This window comes from Podarcis bocagei (assembly GCF_964188305.1).
Source record: "Podarcis bocagei genome assembly, chromosome: 16".
Lineage (NCBI taxonomy): Eukaryota > Metazoa > Chordata > Lepidosauria > Squamata > Lacertidae > Podarcis > Podarcis bocagei.
In genome coordinates this window covers 16,219,896-16,239,309 of record NC_138142.1, presented here as the reverse complement: position 1 = coordinate 16,239,309, position 19,414 = coordinate 16,219,896, and the positions used below count along the sequence as shown (strand labels likewise).

General features: G+C 49.1%; 1 protein-coding gene across 4 annotated transcripts in view; it reads right to left on the bottom strand.

The window, feature by feature from the left end:
- Positions 1 to 5,786: 5,786 nt before the first annotated feature.
- The window catches only part of CABIN1 (calcineurin binding protein 1), a 59,333-nt gene continuing 45,705 nt past the window's right edge, over positions 5,787 to 19,414 (bottom strand). For all 4 annotated transcript variants that reach the window (XM_081174616.1, XM_081174619.1, XM_081174618.1 and 1 more), the window contains exons 33-37: positions 18,663 to 18,737; positions 12,749 to 13,046; positions 8,380 to 8,571; positions 7,538 to 7,761; positions 5,787 to 6,775 (exon numbers count right to left, since the gene is read on the bottom strand). In XM_081174616.1, the coding sequence (XP_081030742.1) occupies positions 6,632 to 6,775; positions 7,538 to 7,761; positions 8,380 to 8,571; positions 12,749 to 13,046; positions 18,663 to 18,737 (933 nt within the window). In that variant the 3' untranslated portion in view covers positions 5,787 to 6,631. The remainder of the gene's footprint in view (positions 6,776 to 7,537; positions 7,762 to 8,379; positions 8,572 to 12,748; positions 13,047 to 18,662; positions 18,738 to 19,414) is intronic.

The window sequence follows — 19,414 nt, the reverse complement described above, 5'->3', positions numbered from 1 at the left end:
AGTCACTCTTCTCCAGGATGAAGAGGAACCATTGATGAGCACCCTTTGGGTTCGGTCAGTCAGCCAGTTACAAATCCACCTCACCAGGAGGCAGGGAAAGAATCAAACTGGCTAGGAGGTACCATCTCTGACCCATTTGTAATGCTTCAGGATTTTTTTGGAGATCCTTAAAAAAAAGCAGCCTAAGAAGACTTCTACAGCAGCTGGATCTGGCCAGAGTGTGGGCCCATCTAGTCCATCTAGTCTCACAGTGGCCACCCAGCTGCCCCAAATGGACTCCCCTCAAGAAGTCCAGAGAAGATCCAGTTTGAGCTTCATGGGTTTTTGCTCCCAAGCTCTGTGCCAGATGGTCACAACCAGAGACACAAATACCTCCACTTCCAATGTTTTGAGCAATGGAACAGGATGTGTGTGTGTCAGTTTTCAGTCTGTCAAGATCCCCGTTGTTTTCCCAAGAACCCCCAATATTGCCAGCCAAAGCCCGGTGCAAAATACACAAGCTTAAGCCTAAATAATTATGCTCTCCATCCCTTCTCACAAATCCTTTCTCCTGTTTTCCAGGAAATGGAACAAGAAAATAGAAGACGTTCAGGAAACATCAATTACGGTCAATGAAAAGGATACACGGCGATAAGAGAGAAGAGATTCTTCTGTCCTCTTAAATTGTGCCATTTGGTATTTATCCCCAAACATGTCGGTGGGCGGTGGCGGGGGCAATTTGCCATCTGCAACACTAACACATGCCAGGAAATCACTCTGTCTTTCATATAGAAGTCATATCTGTCTTACTTACCAGAAACAGCTCTCAGGGGTCTGGTCAGTTTTTCTAATAAGGCTTAAGTGTGGTCCCATTGCTCAACTGGAGTCTCATCCTTTGCCCACAATATTTTGGCAATTATTAGAGATAAGCAGCTTCCAGTAAGAAGCTTGCAAGTTGCTCGTTAAGAAAGTTAGCTGGTCTGTTTTATTTCTACATTTATATCCTGCTTTCCCCCACAATAAGATCAAGGCGGCATACATGGTCTGGAATTTCCTCTCTCCTTTTTACCCTCACCTACAATCCTGCAAAGGGACGCGGGTGGCGCTGTGGGTTAAACCACAGAGCCTAGGACTTGCCGATCAGAAGTTTGGCGGTTCAAATCCCCGTGACAGGGGGTGCTCCCGTTGCTCGGTCCCTGCTCCTGCCAACCTAGCAGTTCAAAAGCACATCAAAGTACAAGTAGATAAATAGGTACCGCTCTGGCGGGAAGGTAACCGGCGTTTCAGTGCGCTGCTCTGGTTCACCAGAAGCGGCTTAGTCATGCTGGCCACATGACCAGGAAGCTGTACACTGGCTCCCTCGGCCAGTAAATCGAGATGAGCGCCGCAACCCCAGAGTCGGCCACGACTGGACCTAATGGTCAGGGGTCCCTTTATGCAAGGTAGGCAGGGCTGAGAGGCAATGGCTGGCCCAGAGGAAAAGGTGGGGAGTTACTACAAGTGGGGTGCGTGAAAGGGGAGACCAAGAGAAGGACCACTACCCCTTTTCCACTTACAGCCATTTCCTGCCAGAATTTGACTTTCCAACTTGGGCTTTTATTAAACGCTAGCACTAAATCAAGCAGCAAGTACTAGGAGGAGAACGGCTTTTAATTTGGTCAATACTTATTGACGCAGCAGAGGCTGATGGCCTGGCTTCCCTTTAATGGGAGTTTTCTTAAGAGGTGCTTGTAAAGAGATCCCTCCCCTGACCGCCTAATTGAGACCTTTCAGACTCCAGCCTCTAATTGCCCATATAAATCCTTGGGAGCAAGCAGAGGCAGCCTTTATCTCACAAGTGGAAGAATTAAAACAAGTCACCTTTAATCTCCCCACGACAGCAGGAAAACAGAAGATGCATTGTCAGTGCTGGTCATCCATCCCTATAATATCACAATCTGCAACTAATACGTGGAACACACACACCCCACCCAAAAAACTTGCTTTGAAAATAAGGACTGCATGTTGCAAAACAAAAAAGCCCTAGAGCAGCCTCAGGTGCGATGACAGATTCTAGATGGACAAGCAAGACAGTGACCGCAGAGGGTTGAGTGAATGCCTTGATGGTTCAGGTATGTGTAGCAGTGGAGCAAGCCGATTGGGCGCTTGGAGCGGCGCCTAGGGGCAGGGCTAGTCGCCTGCGGGGTCGGGGTCAGCCAGGGCAGGACGCTCCGAGGAGTCTGCCTGCCTCCTCCCACCCAGCCACCCTACAGCTGAGGGGGAGGCAGCAGGTGGACCGTTTGAGCAGTGCGGAGCCTGTGCGTGCCAAAGCCATGTGGCTCGGGCGCACTGCAGGCCCCGCGGTGAGTGCTGCCTGGCATTTTGTCATCCCCCTCAGTGGTGACACCCGGGGCGTCCTGCCTCCACCGCACCATCCTTGCTCCGCCGCTGGGATGTGGCCCGAGATCCAGGGACAATGGAGGGTTGCTTGCATGAGCAAGCCCACTCCACAAATGTGTGTCCTGAAATATAATGCTGCATGACCAGGCAGAAGTTCAGCAGGTTCAGCTTTCCCAAGTCACTTCCTAGACATACAGCTAGTGCAGGGGTCAGCAACCTAAGGTCCATGGGCCAGAAGCAGCCTGTGGAGGTCGTTTGACTGGCCCACGAGCCACCACCAAACTGAGCTGCCTGCTCGCTTGCACACTGCGCTAAACCGGTGTAGTGCGGCACAGGGGACTCGCTTCCGCAGTGCCAAAAATCGCGTTTGCACAGACGCAGGCACTGAAAATCACATCTGTGCACGTGCAGGTGCCAAAAATCATGGGCGCGTGTGCAATCCGGCCCACGGAAGGATCTCTGCAGGACCAATCCCTTCCAGGCAAGATAAACCTTGCTGACCCCTGAGCTAGTGATCTTACTCGCTGATTAGGAATAACATGAAGGCTGGTGCAAGAGGTGATTCAGAGCACTTGGCTTTTCAGAATCTGGAAATTGATACTGGGCTTACACATCCTGTGCTCGCTTGTAACTCAGGCTTTAATGCTACCTACAGTGAACATAGTGGGATTTTCTTCTGAGCAAACATGCACAGGATTGGACCACCAGCCTCCAATGCACCTGTTCTCTCCCCTCTGTCATCAAGCAGCCTTGGGCCAAATGGAACTGGGATCAGTGGTGTGTTCAGAGTTCAATGAGATTTAGGATTGCAAGCCATAAACTTCATTCCTTTGACGAGCACCTTGCAAGGCTTCTATTCAGATCAAGGCGAATCTTGTGAATGCTCAAACGGAGAACCAATAAAGTTCACTGCTTGCTCCCCAAGACAAAGGGCAGCAGATCCTACACATATTTGGCTGATAAAAACTAAAGGACAGACTTTTTCCTTTTGCTACTGGATGATTTAGAGCTCTCAGGTCCTGGCTTGTAGGCTCCTAACCTGTGGAGCATCTGGTTGGTCATTGAGAAAACAGGACTCTGCACTTGATGGGCTCCCTTTGGTCTGATCCAGCAAACCAGGCTCTTCCTCCCTGGGTTCCTCTTGGAGGTGGGATGCCTTTGAATACCAGCTGCCAGGGAATTTCAAGGAGTGGGGAGCACTGCCGTTGCACTCAGGTCTTGTCCGTGGGCTTTCTACTGGGAACAGGGTGTTGGGCTAGGAGGAGATTAGGGAGCCTTTGCCCTGATCTTTTAACAGGCCCTGCACTGCTCATCTCCTCCTACCACTTTCCCACATAAACTGCCCCATCACTGCCTTGTCCCTAACTTGAAAGAAAGTGCACTCTGCTAGGTGCTCCCGCTTCCGACTTTCCTACAGGACCAGACAAGGGGGGTAAAGCCCAAGGGAAAGCATCATCGGTTCCACAAGTGCCTCTAAAGTTCCTCTCTTAAACAGGAGATTTTAACAGTTAATTGCATCAAGTATGGATTGGTCAATGTACTACCCTCCATTCACTGTAGGGGCTCCCAGAGCACTGGAGGGGGTGGGGAGATAAGAGAAAATATTTTTAATCTTTTTCCATGGCTTGTCTTTTCTATTTTTCGCCATAGTTCTGGACAGCCCTGGTATGTGGCCTCGAAGGAAAGAAGGAAGGAAGGGAGGGGGGAAGGGATGGTTAGGGCAGCCCAACAGTCTTTTCTTCAAAACATGAAGAGAACATAGGAGGACATACGTGAGGCTGGGTATGTGACTGTTAGCAGCCTTTACAGCTTGGGTAAATGCGATTGGAATGATCAGTTTCTGGAGTTCAAAGGCTTTATTCATGCAGAAGTATTTATAGGAAGAGTAGAGATGAAAAAGAGAATAGCAGGCATCTTCTTGTCTGGTGAGAATAAATGGTCCAGCTTTTAGGGGTAGAGTTAACCTAGAAAAAGAAGCTACAAGCAAGTGCTGGCTAGATTGCTACACAGACAGTGCCCTCATGTGGTTTAAAGTAACACATGCATTAATTAGAAACTCAATACAGTAGAAGGAAATGCATTTGCTTTTCTCCAACAGTGAACACTTCCAGAGTCTGACCTGACCCCCCCCCCCCCAGTCCTTGGAGGCCATAAAGGGAGAAAGAAAGATTCAGACGTCTCTTGGGAAAAGAAATATTTCATAAACTTTTTGTGAGGCAGTTTCACATCCATGCAGTAAAAGAAGAGGAAATATATCAAAAATCCTCTTCTAAGGCCAGAGATTGCTGTTCTTCTCCTGCCTTGTCTAAGGCACAGCAGGATTTGGGCCTCCCAAAACCAACTGTAAATAAGAATCTTCAATAAGTTTCCCCGGCCACTCTAGGGAAATGAAATCCATCCCATCATTGTGAATTGGGGCAGGGGAGTAGGGATATTCAATTATTTTTTAGATCTGTGATTTTAGGGGATTGCAATCGTTTCAGGGGAAGGGATGGAGGTTTCCCCTAAAACTGCTGTTGCTTCTTCAGAGCTGACAGAGTTGAGCTCTTGCCATGATTGCTGTGCTCCCTACACAGAACGAGGCTGTAGCTGTGAATCATTTGAAGGGTATCTAAGGGAAGAAGCTGCTATGTCCAATGGACCTCCGCTCATTTGTCCCTGAGGCCACACCCAGTCTTTTAAAGTGAAGCTGCCTCAATGACCCCTTTTCCCCCTCTGAAAATGTACCAGTTCCCTGACCCTGCTGCTACTGGTGGGGAATCAGGCTAACTGGGTCCCTCTTACTCTGCATCCACTGCACTCCCAACACTTGTTTGTGTAGTCGCTTACATATGGTGTCAGCCATAAGCCACCTCTATCCTCTCCAGTTTCTTGAGAATTAATGCACCTGGGTGCATCTTCCCTAAAACCAGCATCTATCCAATTTGAAAACGACCATGCTCCGCCCACTGGGTAGGACAGAAGGCAACTTGGAGACACATCCAGCCATCCTGATGTGGACAACGATGTGCCAATGGAATTGGAAATGGTGGAGGAGGAGGTAGAGAAACACCAACTTGCTGTGTGTACAGAACCAGAGAATCTTCCTAGCTGGGAAGCAAACAGCCCTGACAGGAGAGGAGGAAAGGAGGCTGCTCTTGTGCCCCAAGTCTGCCACTTGGCTCACACGGCTGGATGAAAAATGTTCCGGCCCCAGCAGAGACCGAGGAGACCCAGCATGCTCAGGGAGGAAGGGGAAGAGGCCTTCTCTACTCCACAATCCCTTGCATCAGCTGTAACTCAGCTCTCTCGCTGCTTGCCCTGAGGCGGGGGCCGCTCTCCCTGAAAATTCAGATTTCTTTGCCTCTTCTAGAGACCTGGGAGGAGGGAGAGGAAAGCGGATGAAAGGGTGAAGGAGCATTCCGGGCACAGCAGAGAAGAAGCTTGAGAGAAACGTGTTCTCACTTTATTTAAAAAATGTATATTTATTATTACAAAGCTTTGCACTGCACCATTTATTTAACCCTTGTCCTCTCCCACCTCCCCCCCACCCCCACCCCCCAGAAATTGAAACCCCGCCTGGCAAGCTCTGTGACACATGCTGTGGGCACAACACGCCCCACTATTGAAGTGCAGGGTTTGTATTCCTTATATTACAACATTAACATTCAGTAGAAAAAATGCTGGGCTTCCTTTATGTTCCCCATATAAATGTGAGCAATCCCTCCACATATATTTTTATATATATACTTAAAAAACAAACATATACCCTTCTTTGTGTCGTTCTGTAAAAAGCAGACGTTACCAAAATGGTACTGAAATCCGTTTCCTGATAAGACCAAAGGTGCCCTGCGACCACTCAGCTTCCGCCGCTTGTCCGACAGTCCTAGAGTCCTAGTGAGGTTGCCAGCTGTTTCTCCCACCTGGTCCTTTTAAGACAACACCGCGATAAAATAAGCCACGGTTTTGCTTAAAGTAACGAAGGAGGCAAGACCAAGTCCAGTCTCTCCTGCTTAGCCAGCTAGCCAGCCAAATGCTGCTGCTGCTGCCTCCTGTAAAAGCCGTCCATTTAAAGAGGGGGAAATGAGTGAGGAGGTGCCAAGGGATTTAAGTGCAGATTTGGCTTGGGGGTGACAGTGGTGAGCTTTCGGCTGCCCGGTAAGTTAAAGGCAACAGCAGAGGCAGCAGCACTGAAGGTGGTAATGGCTGGTGGCTGGCTGGCTGTGATGCTGGAAAGAGAAGCCGGAGGGAGGGGAGGGGAAGGGAGGACAGAGCCCCCCCCGCCCAGCACCCCTCAGACATCCATGTAGTCATCCTCTTCATCAGAGTCACTCTCCAGCGAAGACTCTTGGCTTGAGGTTTCTACAATCTCCAGCGCTGGCTGGCAAAGGGTCTCTTTCTTCACATTCGCCGCAGACTGGGCTGAAAGGATAGCAGACTGGCCCAGACAAAGGGAAGAGGGTTTTTTCATTTTTAAAAATTCTGAAGATCTACTACACCTCAAAGCATTTCCCTCCACCCCACCTGAGCTTGCTTTAATCATCTTGAAAACCTGCAGTGCTTCCAATACAAGCAATGGGTGGGAGGGAGACTACGGAGGAGATTTCTTAACCAGGTGTGGTAGTTATCCTAGATTAACATGGCAACACTCCAGGCTGAAGGAGGGAGGGAAGTCTTTCTGCCCCCACCCAGTCCTTCCAACAAGGCTGTTTGCAAAAGGGTAGCGCAGGTGCCACCCCCCAACTTTGCCTGCCTGTCCAGCCATAAAGTTTGTTCCTTATTCCTGCTATGACCAAACAGAGGATGGACCTTGCTTTGGCTGGGGAACAGAAGAAGCCCCCCCCCCCCCAGGTTAAGAAGTCAGGGATCAGCAAGCCTGGATGAGGCCCTCCTGGGGTGTTGGAATTGCTAAGGTCCTGCTTCTCGGAGGCAGCTGGAGGCTAGACTAAGTGGGCCCTCTTTGGCCTGAAGGCTGTTCTTATGTTTTACAAACCCCAAACAGAAGATGGGTTCCTTAAGCCCACCTGAGAACCCAAGGGGGCAGGGAAGAGGCAAAGAGGACACAAAGGACTCTTGTCTGCAGCTGCCTGGACGGTCTCCTCCACTGCCACCCCAGTCTGCGCACACAAATTCTCTCTGCCAAATTCAAAGTATGACTGGGGCCCCAATGACACTTCCTGCCCCAAACCCTGGTAAGTACCTTTAGCTTCTGCTTGGTTTCTTCCGAAATGCTGCCCTTGGGGGAGAGGAGGGTGGGCGTTGGGGGGGTGACGGTGATCTCCGGTGGGAACTTGGTGATGGACGAGGGGATGAAGAGCTTGGGCATGCTGGGAAACACGCGGGTCTTGATGCGGCTGGCGTCGGCCTTGCTCCCCGCGGAGGGCTGTGGCGTTTCGGAGCAGAGGTGAGCCTTGGAGCTGGAGGCTGAGAGGAGGAAATGTTAGCTCGGAAGAGGGTCTTTGAGCGAACAAGCATGTCATAATAAAAGAACGTCTGCACCAGAGCAGAACCAGCAACAGGCCGGGCTTGAGCCCTGGGCTCTTTGCTGTTAAGTGACTGTGAAGAAAAAGAGCTTCCTGCTTCCCCCCAGGAGAGGGTTACTCACCGTACCCTGAATGGGCTCCTGCTTGAAGAAAAGCCACCACTGCTGCCTGCCCTGCCAGCACTCCAGTCTCCTGCCTGGGGCAATACCTTTAGCCACCACCCTGCTACCCTTCTCTGTGGCAATGGAGGGCACCCCAGGGAGGAACTCACTGAAAACTACAGATGGCCAAAAGATCGCCCTACACTTGAGTAACATGGGAAGCTGCCTCTGGTCCACCTGGCTCAGTATCGCCTTGCCTGGAGATGCCACCAAGGGCTTCCACATGCTCCTCTGCCACGGAGCTCCTAGGACTTTGCCCTCCCACCTGCCAAAATGCTATCTGTTCTCAGAGAGGCTTTCCTGCCTGCTTGCCCATGCATATTTTTACACTGTACTTCTCTGTTCTATCCAAGCCACCTTCTCCAAGATCCCCAAAGGCTTCATTGGGCATCCCTTACCTCGGCCGCAGACCTGCCCTCCTCCAACGCTGGTGCTGGTCACAGGCTCCAGCTCCACTTGCCAGGGCATCAGATTGGACGAGGGGGCCACCGTCGCCATCTTCATCTGCTGGCAGAGGTGGGATTCTTGCTGCTGCAAGCCTGCTCCTTCCAGAGGCCGGTCTAGCTTGCCTTCTTCTTCTTCCTCCTCCTCTGCATAAACAAGATGAGCAAAGATGACTCAAGAGATACCCCTCTCTCCGCTACCAACCACAGAAATGGGAACTATGGAGAATGCCACAATGTTCATGCCATGTGGACTTCATGGGGCTTCACTGTGAGGACTTCATGCAGAATACTTAAAAGTGGGCATGTGCTTGACTCCAGGTGTGGTGTACAGCAACATATGATTAACAGTGCAACCCAACACCGGTCTACTCAAAAGAAAGTCCCACTGAGTTCAGTGAGGGTTATATGATTACTGTGGCAGCAAAGCCACAAAGACCTGGCTTTTCAGGCAACTGCAAGAGAAACTCTCCTGGCAAAGGGCAGCCAAACAGAGAGAAGGTGGCTGGTGTGTGCTCAGAGTAGGGAACCAGACATATTTATGACCACTGTCACCTCCATGTTGCACTCAGCACAGTGAGAATACAAAAGGGCATAGCAAGAGCATGGCTGCAGCAGCTGGTTTGAGCAAAGGAGGCCCAGCATCTAATTAGATGCTCCAATGGGGGGAAGAAACCCACAAGCAAGTCCCAGCAACTCGCACAGCAAAAACCCAGGAAGTTTCCACATGGAGGGCAGCTTTTGCCAAGGCCCAACACGTCAATCATGTAAGACCTGGGGAGGGTGTTGAATAAGTAACAAGAGGTGATGAGTGAAGCTTTCTGCACCAGAAACCTTCTAGGTTAGCCAGGCCCCCAGCAAAGGTCTGCCCACCCACAGCTTCCCAGATTGTATGCAGACAAGACATCAACAGGAGGTCCCCTTTGGCCAGGCAGATGTGAGGTTGCTAGTGGCTTCCCTTCTCCCTTCTGAAAGATGCAGCAGCAGCTCTGTTGCCTAATGGCAGCTGGAGCCAGTGTGGTGTAGTGGTTAAGAGCAGTAGACTCGTAATCTGGTGAACCAGGTTTGCATCTCCGCTCCTCCACATGCAGCTGCTGGGTGACCTTGGGCTAGTCACACTTCTCTGAAGTCTCTCAGCCCCACTCACCTCACAGATGTTTGTTGTGGGGGAGGAAGGGAAAGGAGAATGTTAGTCGCTTTGAGACTCCTTCGGGTAGTGATAGAGCAGGATATAAAATCCAAACTCTTCTTCTGGCTGTGGGGGGCTTATCTTGCTAAATATTTACTGAGCCGGACTGGAATGCCTGCCACTCAGCCAGATCTGTCCGGCTTCGATTGAGTCACAGGCCCAGCCTGAATGCAGCTGACTTCACAGTGAGACACAGGCTCTCCTTTCTGATCAATGGGGAAGAAAAGGGAAGCACATCAAGTGGGCTGGCTGGCGGCCTCTTCTGTTGCATCAAGTGACAAGGTCCTATGTCAATTGCCACTTCCTCTTTGGCAGACACTTGCTAATGGCTGTCTGTGGAGAGAGGTTTGGGGGCTCCCCTGTGGCTGAAAAGATGATATAATACACACCCTGCCACTGCTTTTAAGCCATGTGTTCATTTTCTTAACGTTCCACATACCCGCCAATGAGAGGACACAACAGCTGCTTCTGACTTGGCTTTGCTTTGCTTCTGCTAGTCCTAAGTATCTATCACATATCTGCATCTGAAAGCAGAGGCAGTTGGGAGCCCAGCTCTTTAGGACTTAGGCAAGACTTGAGGTCCTCCTCCCCTTGAAGGGCAGCTGGTCAGAATCAGGCCCGGCCTTCCGACTGCCTCAGGAAGAGGGGCCACAACCCAGATTAGCTCTCCTTCCACCAAGTGGGTCCTTGGTATTCCAACTCAGGGAGGCTAGGCTGGCCCTCCCGGAGCAAACTGTGCCCTTAATTTCAGTGGGGCATTTATGGGGGGGTGTAGACCGCAGTCCCAAGTCCACTCACCTCCAGCCACCATGACCCCAACTGAAATTAGCTCATTTAGAGTGGAATCAGAGACCCATGTCAGCCGCCTTCATTGCAGTGAAGATGTGCCGTCCGGCCCTTTGTTCACACTGTAAGGGAGATGTTGGTGCTGGGGATCCCCAACTGGCCAGAGAACAGAACTGCCTTCCTCACAGGGAGAACCATGTGCCAGATGAGAACACCTTGAGATTTAGCTGGCAGTGTCTGCACAGCTGAAAGGGGAAGGGTGCTTCCTTTCATGAGGTTCTTCATAAGCAAAAGATGTCATTTCAATGGGGCCAACGTCGATCTCAGAAACAGACACAACCCTCCCCATTATGCTCTTAGACATGGCACTCAAAGGTGAGAGTTAAATGTCACTTGGGGACCGCTCCCAAGAAGAGCTGCAGCAACATCCTCTCAACCTTGTATTTAACTGGAACTGGAACATCTGGCCCTATGTGTTGCTGAACTACAACTCCCATCAGCCCCAGCAAGCATGGCCAGGGATGATGGGAGCTGTAGGCCAGCAACATCTGGAGGCACAAAGGATCTCTGCACCTCCTCTAGAGTAAGAGCACTGCTCTGTGAAGTATCCAATTCAGGTAAAAACGTGCAGGCCAGAATGCCGAGTCAACTCAAGGGCTGCCTTGCCTGAAACATTTCGGGGGGGGGGGTCCCCCACTCCCACTGTTGGAACCTGGGCTATGAGATGCTGGGCTCTGCTACGCCTATCTGAACACAAAACACACACTTCCTTCTCCTTGGGAGGTGGAGTAGAGGTCCCAGGAGTCTGAATTGGCAGAGCGAATGCGGGGGGGGGGGCACTCTAGAGGAGATCAGAAACTCGTTTTCTGGTGTCGTACATTTTAATGCCTATTTTGCGAAACCCCTGGGGAAAAATAATTCAAGTGCAGCGATATCCATAACCTCCACAGCAAAACAGACAACAAGGCAGAGATGTAAGTCATCTTCAAATGCCTAGCACTTCAACTCAAGTACTGCTCTCGAAAAGAAAACCAGAGTTGTAACTACTGAGTGCATACAAACAGAGAGAGCTGGCTTTTGAGATTTCAGGGATGGACCCCCAAAGCCCTCTGAGACTCAGCCTGAAGCAGCCCCCTTCGGCACAGCTGTGTGAGAGGGACAAGGCAGGCCAGTCCTTCCTCCTTCTCCCAGCTTTTACCAAAGAAGAAACAGGCTGGAGAGAGAAACCTCGGATGTGCCAACAGCCCCCTCCACCTCTCCTTCCCAACCTGTTGCCAAGGAAACCCATCAGCACCCGCGGATGCTGAGAGCTGGTGCTTTGGGGTTCACGACTTCATTAGTTGGCGGTTCCTATTCTCACCAGCTCATCTTGCGCTTCACACAGAACGCCCACAAACAGGGGACATCATTTCAGCGAGCCCCTTCTCTCAAAAACAAACCCGCTGCAGGGTGGCGGCAGCAGTAGCTCTTTGCTACCTTCAGTAAGGCAAGACTTTAGCAATTGCAAAGCTTTCCCCACCCCCAAAAGGCTTCATGCTTTCAGTTCTCTGCCTGAAGGACACAAGGATCCAAATGCTCCCATCTCAGCCACTGATGGTTCATCATAGCCATGTGGCTACTACCAACTTGTCCGTCCCTTCTGGGGTTTTTGCTGAAGTGGCTCGACTGTGTAAGGAGCAACCGCACCCAGAATGTGGCTCAGGCAGGCAGGGATGTGGTTCCCTGCAGTGCACCACATCAAGCGGGGGTCTGACCTGCCCCCCGCCCCACCAAGATAATGAGAAATCTTCAACTCCCCAAACCCTGCATGGGATGATCTGCAGTTGATGTTTGCAGAAGAGAATTGGGCTGAGGTGCTGCACTGCCTCATCATTCCTCCTGAAGCTGGACCCAAAACATTCTAAATGGATCCAGCTGCCATCTCTGCATCCTTTGGACAATAGTGCACAGACCCTGGGTGGAATTCAGGTTTTAAATTTCTTCTTGCTTTTAACTTTTTATGATTTGACTACCAGCTTTGTGTTTTTATATTGTTGTAAACCGCTACGATCCATCTTTACATTAAGTATTTTTATAAATATAAAACAAGCAAATTCTGGTGGAATTCTGTGCCAAGCCGCTTGTGACCTCACCTTCATTCTTTTGCACAAAGCATTTAAACCCTTCCGTGCAAAGAGCCACATGGGAGCAAGGAAGGTGAGCTGTAGTTTGAGGAGCTGTGTCAAAAATAGCCTCCCCACCCCCTGCCCAAGCCAGAAACCACAGACATGTTTCACGGACACAATGACGCTGGGATGCACAGATGCTTTGGGCAACTCTATAAAGCTTCTCTGCAAAGATGTAGCTCACCACAGACCAGGCTGGAGACAACAGGGGCCTCTTCGACACTCTCTGCCCCGGTTTGCTCCTGGGGCGGCAGCAGTAGCAGCACACTGGCAGAGGAGGAGGAGGAGGAAGACGAGGAGGAGGATGGGGGAGAAGCTGTCTTGGGCTTGGCCTGCAGGTCAGCTGCTGCTCTCAGGAGGGCCTCTGAAGCCAGGGAGTAGGCAGTCCCAGCGGGAGGCGTCAGAGAGGCGGGGGCGGCTGGGAAGCAGATCTCTTTGCTGTCCTTCGGGTGCTTTGGAGTGGTTGGTGCTTCCCCTGTAGCCTGGAGGAGGAGACAAGCAAAGGCCGTAAGGAAGGAGAGGGGGAAAGGCTGCTGCAGCAGCCAGCTCAGGGCAAGAGGAAAGACCTTCTCCACCCAAGAGCTTCAAATACCAAGAGGATCTGGGGAAAGAAGCATCAATAGGGTCAAGGAATTAACAATGAACTGTATCCTGATTTTATAGTTTTACTGATTTTTAGCTGTATTGTACTGAGTTAGTTGTACACCACAGAGAGTCAACTCTAAGTGGCATATAAATTGGTATTTTTTTCAATAAAGAAGCGCAAATTTCAAAGGGATATAGTGCCTAGGAGCCGAACATCAGCATCACTTCTACAGCGCTAAGCAGATTAACCAAGAAAAAAAGTCACACACAAACTTTTCTCACACATTCTCTGACCAACCCGCCCACAAGCCCTAAGGTCAAAAACTGGCCAATACTGCTAAATCTGGATTAGTCAAAGTTCCCAAGGTCAAGACAAAATGGATTATATTTTTCTTCAAAAGAGATACTTTAGGGGGGGAATGGCATTTGATACACCTCAGAAACAGAGGAAGAAAAGAAGGGCAGCTGGCTGAGGCAGGAGACATGGACTGCTGGTCCACATCTGGGTCAGTGAACTGGTGGCGGGAGGTTCCAAGTGCCCCCTTGCTGAAATGGGTCTGGAGGGCCAACTCTCCGTGGAGGTGTGGCACGGCTTCTCCTTCCAGCTGATGCCCAGAGACTCCTCCCTGGCCCAAGCTGCTTTCCTCCCCATCCCATGCAGATAAGAACGCCCTTCTTCTAGACAGTAACAGAAATGAAGCAAAACGCAAGAGAAGAGAAATGTCGGCTACCTACAGCTCCTCCAAGCATGCTAAGAACATGCAGCCACAGCTCCGAGGGAGTCTCTCAGAAAGGCAAATCCCAGCGAGGAAAGACAAGGCCTGCAATTAGCAGAGGAGCCCTCCTCCCTCCCACCCGCTGCTAACGGGCATCTCCTAAGGCACAAGCGCATTGCAGGGGGTGGGGGTCAGAGACTGCAAAGCTGGAGCAGAGGCAGGCAAGGCTGCATGAGGAAAACGCCCTTTACAGAGGCGGCATTATGGGACCCAGGCAGTCAAAACCTCAGTTCCTCCCCCCTGCATCTGCACAAACCCAAGAACCTTTGCTTATTTATTTAAATTACCCTTTGAACACCTCACAAGCCAACTTACAATGACAAGGACAGAGGTTGGGAGGAACATGGAGGAGGCATCCCTCTGTGGCCCCCAACTCACAAAGGCCTCCGTGGAGGAAGCCCCATCCATATTGCCCCCACCCTAATGGCTGCTGGTGGTGGTCCAGAGAGGGGAGCCTCAGGCACCGATCCCAATGCTCCCACAGGGGTAGAGGGACCTTTAGAGAAGGCTGGGTTCAGTGGGACTCGCTCCCAGGCAAGGAGGAAGAGGGGATTTCAGTCCAAGCGCAGTTTCCCTCTTCCCCCTCAGTGACATCGTTTCTACGGGTGGTTCACAGAACAAAACGCAAGATAAAAACACAAGTAAAATAATCAAAACAAAACAACAAATCCCTCTTCCCACAGACCCGTTTAAAAGGCTGTAGAATATTAATCAGCCAAAGGCCTGGGTGAAGAGGAATGTTTTCACCTGGCACCTAAAATATATATACAGTGGTACCTCAGGTTACAGACGCTTCAGGTTACAGACTCCGCTAACCCAGAAATAGTACCTCGGGTTAAGAACTTTGCTTCAGGATGAGAACAGAAATCGTGTGGCGGCAGCGGGAGGCCCCATTAGCTAAAGTGGTACCTCAGGTTAAGAACAGTTTCAGGTTAAGAACGGACCTCCAGAATTGGCTGAAATGACTGGCAGAATCCGAGACCAGGGAGAAGAGTCAGTGGAAGAAGACTGGAAGAAATTTAAAGACTATTTACAGAAATATTGCAAAATTAATGAATGTTAGAATGATGTTGGATGGAAGTTAAGTGGTTTCTAGCTGTAATGGTATAAAAGAATATGAAAAAAATGGATTTTTAACAGGTAAATTTAGGTTACAACATATCAAGATTAAAGATCAGGATAAAATAAGGAGGGAAAGGAATTGCTGAACTAATAAATTGAACTGGAATACAAAAAGGGGAGGTATGAGGAGGTCCGGGAAACAAGTAAATGAAAGATAAGTGATGAAAAGATTGAATTGTTTTTAACTATTTTTATTTTGTATTTTTTCTTTTTTCTTTTTCATTTTGTAACATTGTAAAAACCTTAATAAATATTTATTAAAAAAAGGAAAAAAAGAACGGACCTCCAGAATGAATTAAGTTCTTAACCCGAGGTACCACTGTAATGAAGCTGCCAGCTGAACCTTCCTGGGGAGGACGTTCCACAAATGGGAGCCACTACAGAAAAGGCCCATTTTTTATACAGGTGGTACATGACACCAGTCAAGCTTGCAAAAATCTATCATTTGCCCGATAATAAATGTTGGAAATGTAAAGAGACTGAAGGTACATTCTTTCACCTTTGGTGGACGTGCCCAAGGATTAAGGCTTTCTGGGAGATGATTTATAATGAAATGAAAAGGGTATTTAAATATACCTTTCTGAAGAAACCAGAGGCCTTTCTCCTGGGCATGGTCGGCCAAATGGTGCTAAAGAAGGACAGAACTTTCTTTATGTATGCCACAACAGCAGCAAGAATACTTATTGCAAACTGTGTATTGTGTTTCTGAAGAAGTGTGCATGCACACGAAAGCTCATACCAAGAACTAACTTAGTTGGTCTTTAAGGTGCTACTGGAAGGAATTTTTTTATTTTGACTTATTGCAAAGTATTGGAAGACACAAGATCTACCCACTCTGGAAGAATGGCAGATGAAGGTGATGGACTACATGGAATTGGCGGAAATGACTGGCAGAATCCGAGACCAGGGAGAAGAGTCGATGGAAGAAGATTGGAAGAAATTTAAAGATTATTTACAGAAATATTGCAAAATTAATGAATGTTAGAATGATGTCAGAATGAAGTTAAGTGGTTTAAGCAGCAATGTTATAAAGGTGTATGTAAAAATGGATTATTAACAGGTGAGAACCCAAAGTTATAATATATTAAGTTAAAGGATTAAGATAAAAACAAAGAGGGAAAGAAATTGCTGAATTAACTAATTGACTTGGAATATAAAAAAAGGAGGTGCGAGGAGGTCAGGGAAGCAAGGAAATGAATGTAAGGTGGAAAGATTGATGTATTTTTTAAAGTGTTTTTTTATCTTTTTTGTGTATTTTGTATTTTTCTTTTATTCTTATTTCTGTCTTTTTTTCTTTTCTTTTTATTTCTGTATTTTTTTCTTTGAAACTTTAATAAATATCATTTTAAAAAAACAAACACAGAAAAGGCCCATTTTTGTGTTGACACCCTCTGGACCTTAAGTGAAGGAGGCACATGAAGAAGGGTGTTAAAGGGGTTTCACCTCAGGAAGGCAGGAAGCAGACCCCAAGCCATCTAACCTGGTGTCATATCTACACTGACTGGCAGCAATGGCTCACCAAAGGTTTCAGGCAGGCCTCTTTGCCAGGCCTACCCAGAGATGATGCTGGCGGTCTGAGTGGAGACCTTCTGCATGCAAAGCAAGTGTTCTGGCCCTGAGCTAGGACTGGTTGCCACCAGCTGGCCTTCAGGGCTGTCAGAACCCACAAAGCCCAGCAGCACCAACAAGACTGAAATGAGCTACTGGGACATCTTTAGGTGGGGAGCCTAACTAATTGCATTCACATGAGAGTAGCGATGTATGGAAGTGAGAGCTGGACCATAAAGAAGGCTGATCGCCAAAGAATTGATGCTTTTGAATTATGGTGCTGGAGGAGACTCTTGAGAGTCCCATGGATGGCAAGAAGAACAAACCTCTCCATTCTGAAGGAAATCAGCCCTGAGTGCTCACTGGAAGGACAGATCCTGAAGCTGAGGCTCCAATACTTTGGCCACCTCATGAGAAGAGAAGACTCCCTGGAAAAGACCCTGATATTGGGAAAGATGGAGGGCACAAGGAGAAGGGGATGACAGAGGACGAGATAGTTGGACAGTGTTCTCGAAGCTACAAACATGAGTCTGACCAAACTGCGGGAGGCAGTGGAAGACAGAAGTGCCTGGCGTGCTCTGGTCCATGGGGTCACAAAGAGTCGGACACGACTAAATGACTAAACAACAACAACAAGCAGCATCCCCAGCTGGTGGGGCTGCAGGGAGGAGTGTTTTCCTCCTGAGAGAATCACCAGCTTGCTTGTCCAGGAACATGAATGGCTTGTGAAAGGACAAGGGGGTTAATCAAGCCAATTCGCTTTAGCGGGCTGCTTCACACACTGACTGCTAACTTCCTCGATGCACGCTAGCAATTAACAACTGCAATGGTGTTATTTTTCAAACACGGCAGCCCCAAGAGGCACGGAGAACAAGGGGGCTAATTAGTGGGTTATGCTGGAACATTTGTACTTCAGGGCCTTTTGATTTTCTAATCAAGGAGATGGTATTCCACACAGATGGAACAATTAAAGAAAAACAAAGGGCACCACGGTAGAAAGCTGTTTGTAAGGTCCCGAGAATTTATGCTGAACACCGCCCCCCTCTCCCAGCTTTAGAGAGAAGGGAAGGCAAAATTCCACCCAAGTCAAGAACCTGTCTGAAGCCTCCTTCTAAGAAGAAAGTCAGAGCTGAGAAAAGCAAAACAAAAGTGAAGAAAAACATCTCAAAAAGCCTCACTAAACTTTACCGTTTACTGTTTACTAAGCAGGTAGCGAAACTAAAAACAAAACTACAATATTCAATATGCAATAATTTTATCACATTTCATGGAATGAGTATGCTTATTTCAAGACAAGAGAATGAGAAATCTAGCCATGTGCCAAATGAGAAGAATTCCAGTGGCCAGATGATTTCAGCCTGGTGGACTTTGGGTTACTAAGGGTTACAAAGTTAGAAGGGGTCACCTTAGAAACCACCCCCTGATCCAGGCAGGGGCTGTCCCGCTGTAACATCCCAGATGGGTGACCAAACAAGCTTTGACTGAAATATTGTAGATCTCGCCAGGCTATTTACATGAACAAAATAATGCATTTCAAATACCTGTACAGTCATACCTCGGGTTGAATGTGCTTCGGGTTGAGAGCGTTTGAGTTGCGCTCCATGGCAACCCGGAAGTAACGGAGCGTGTTACTTCCGGGTTTTGCCGCTCGCGCATGCGCAGACGCTCAAAATGACGTCACACGCATGTGTGGAAGCGGCACAACACGACCCGCGCACGTGCAGACGCGCCATCGCTTGTTACGTTCGCTTCAGGATGCAAATGGGGCTCCGGAATGGATCTCGTTCGCATCCCGAGGTACCACTGTATACAAATCTTACTTGCAATACACATCACCATCATGGAAAATCCTCCACATCAATTCCAGACGGATGCATATTTTATAATTACAATTTGAACTATGGAGAGGAGGAATACAAAATAAAATTTAAAAAATGCTATATGTATGACGAAAAGGAGAGCAAATGGCCCCAAAGCTGGAGGGGGATCTTCTGCTTCCTTCTCTTGCAAGCCTGGGGATGCCACACACCTGGTGGTGCTCAAGAGCCTAGCAAGCTCGGAACTTACTTGCTTCTGTGCAGAGGCCCCCACGTGCACCTGGCAGAACTTGACAGCTTGTTCCAAGGCTGCTTCTTCATCCACCTGCAGAAAGAAACCCACACCATGAGCAGAAGCAAGTCCACAAATGCCCACAGGAAAGGCAGCCTCCAGAGCCAAAAGGCAACAAACCCTCACTTGAAATTTGCTACAATGCAACTTGCAATCGAAGTCTTGGCGAGTGGATTCATTCTGCAAAATTTCAATCGGACCTCGTGTTGTGTCCCTCCTGGGTGACTGGTTTAATGACCCCCACTGGCCTGACCAGGGGGACAATGTTGAGGAGTGGCACTACAGGCCCAGCCCCCTAGCAGAGGTGCTGCTGCCACAAACTGGGATGGTGTGTGAGCGGAATAGATGGATGTGGCCTGGGATAGTTCTGATTGGACCTGCACCACCCACACTTCCCTGCTGCCCTGCCCTGCCTCTGCATCATTGCAAGAGGCAGTCATGCTGCTGCTGCTGCTGCTGCTAAGAGGTTTTGTCTGCAGTACTGTCCCTCACTCATTAAAAATTATACTGGAAAAATAAATGGGCAATGTGGAAACTGACCAGAGCTCCAACTGGTGCAGTGCTGATCCTGGCCCACGGGGCTTAGCATAAACAGATAGGTCAGGCCAGGAAGAGGGTGTTGCCTCAGTTCCCTGGATTTTCTAAGAACGAGACCATTTGGGGACTGATCACCACCCATGTAGTCCTCAGAACCCAAGGAGCTTCTCCTG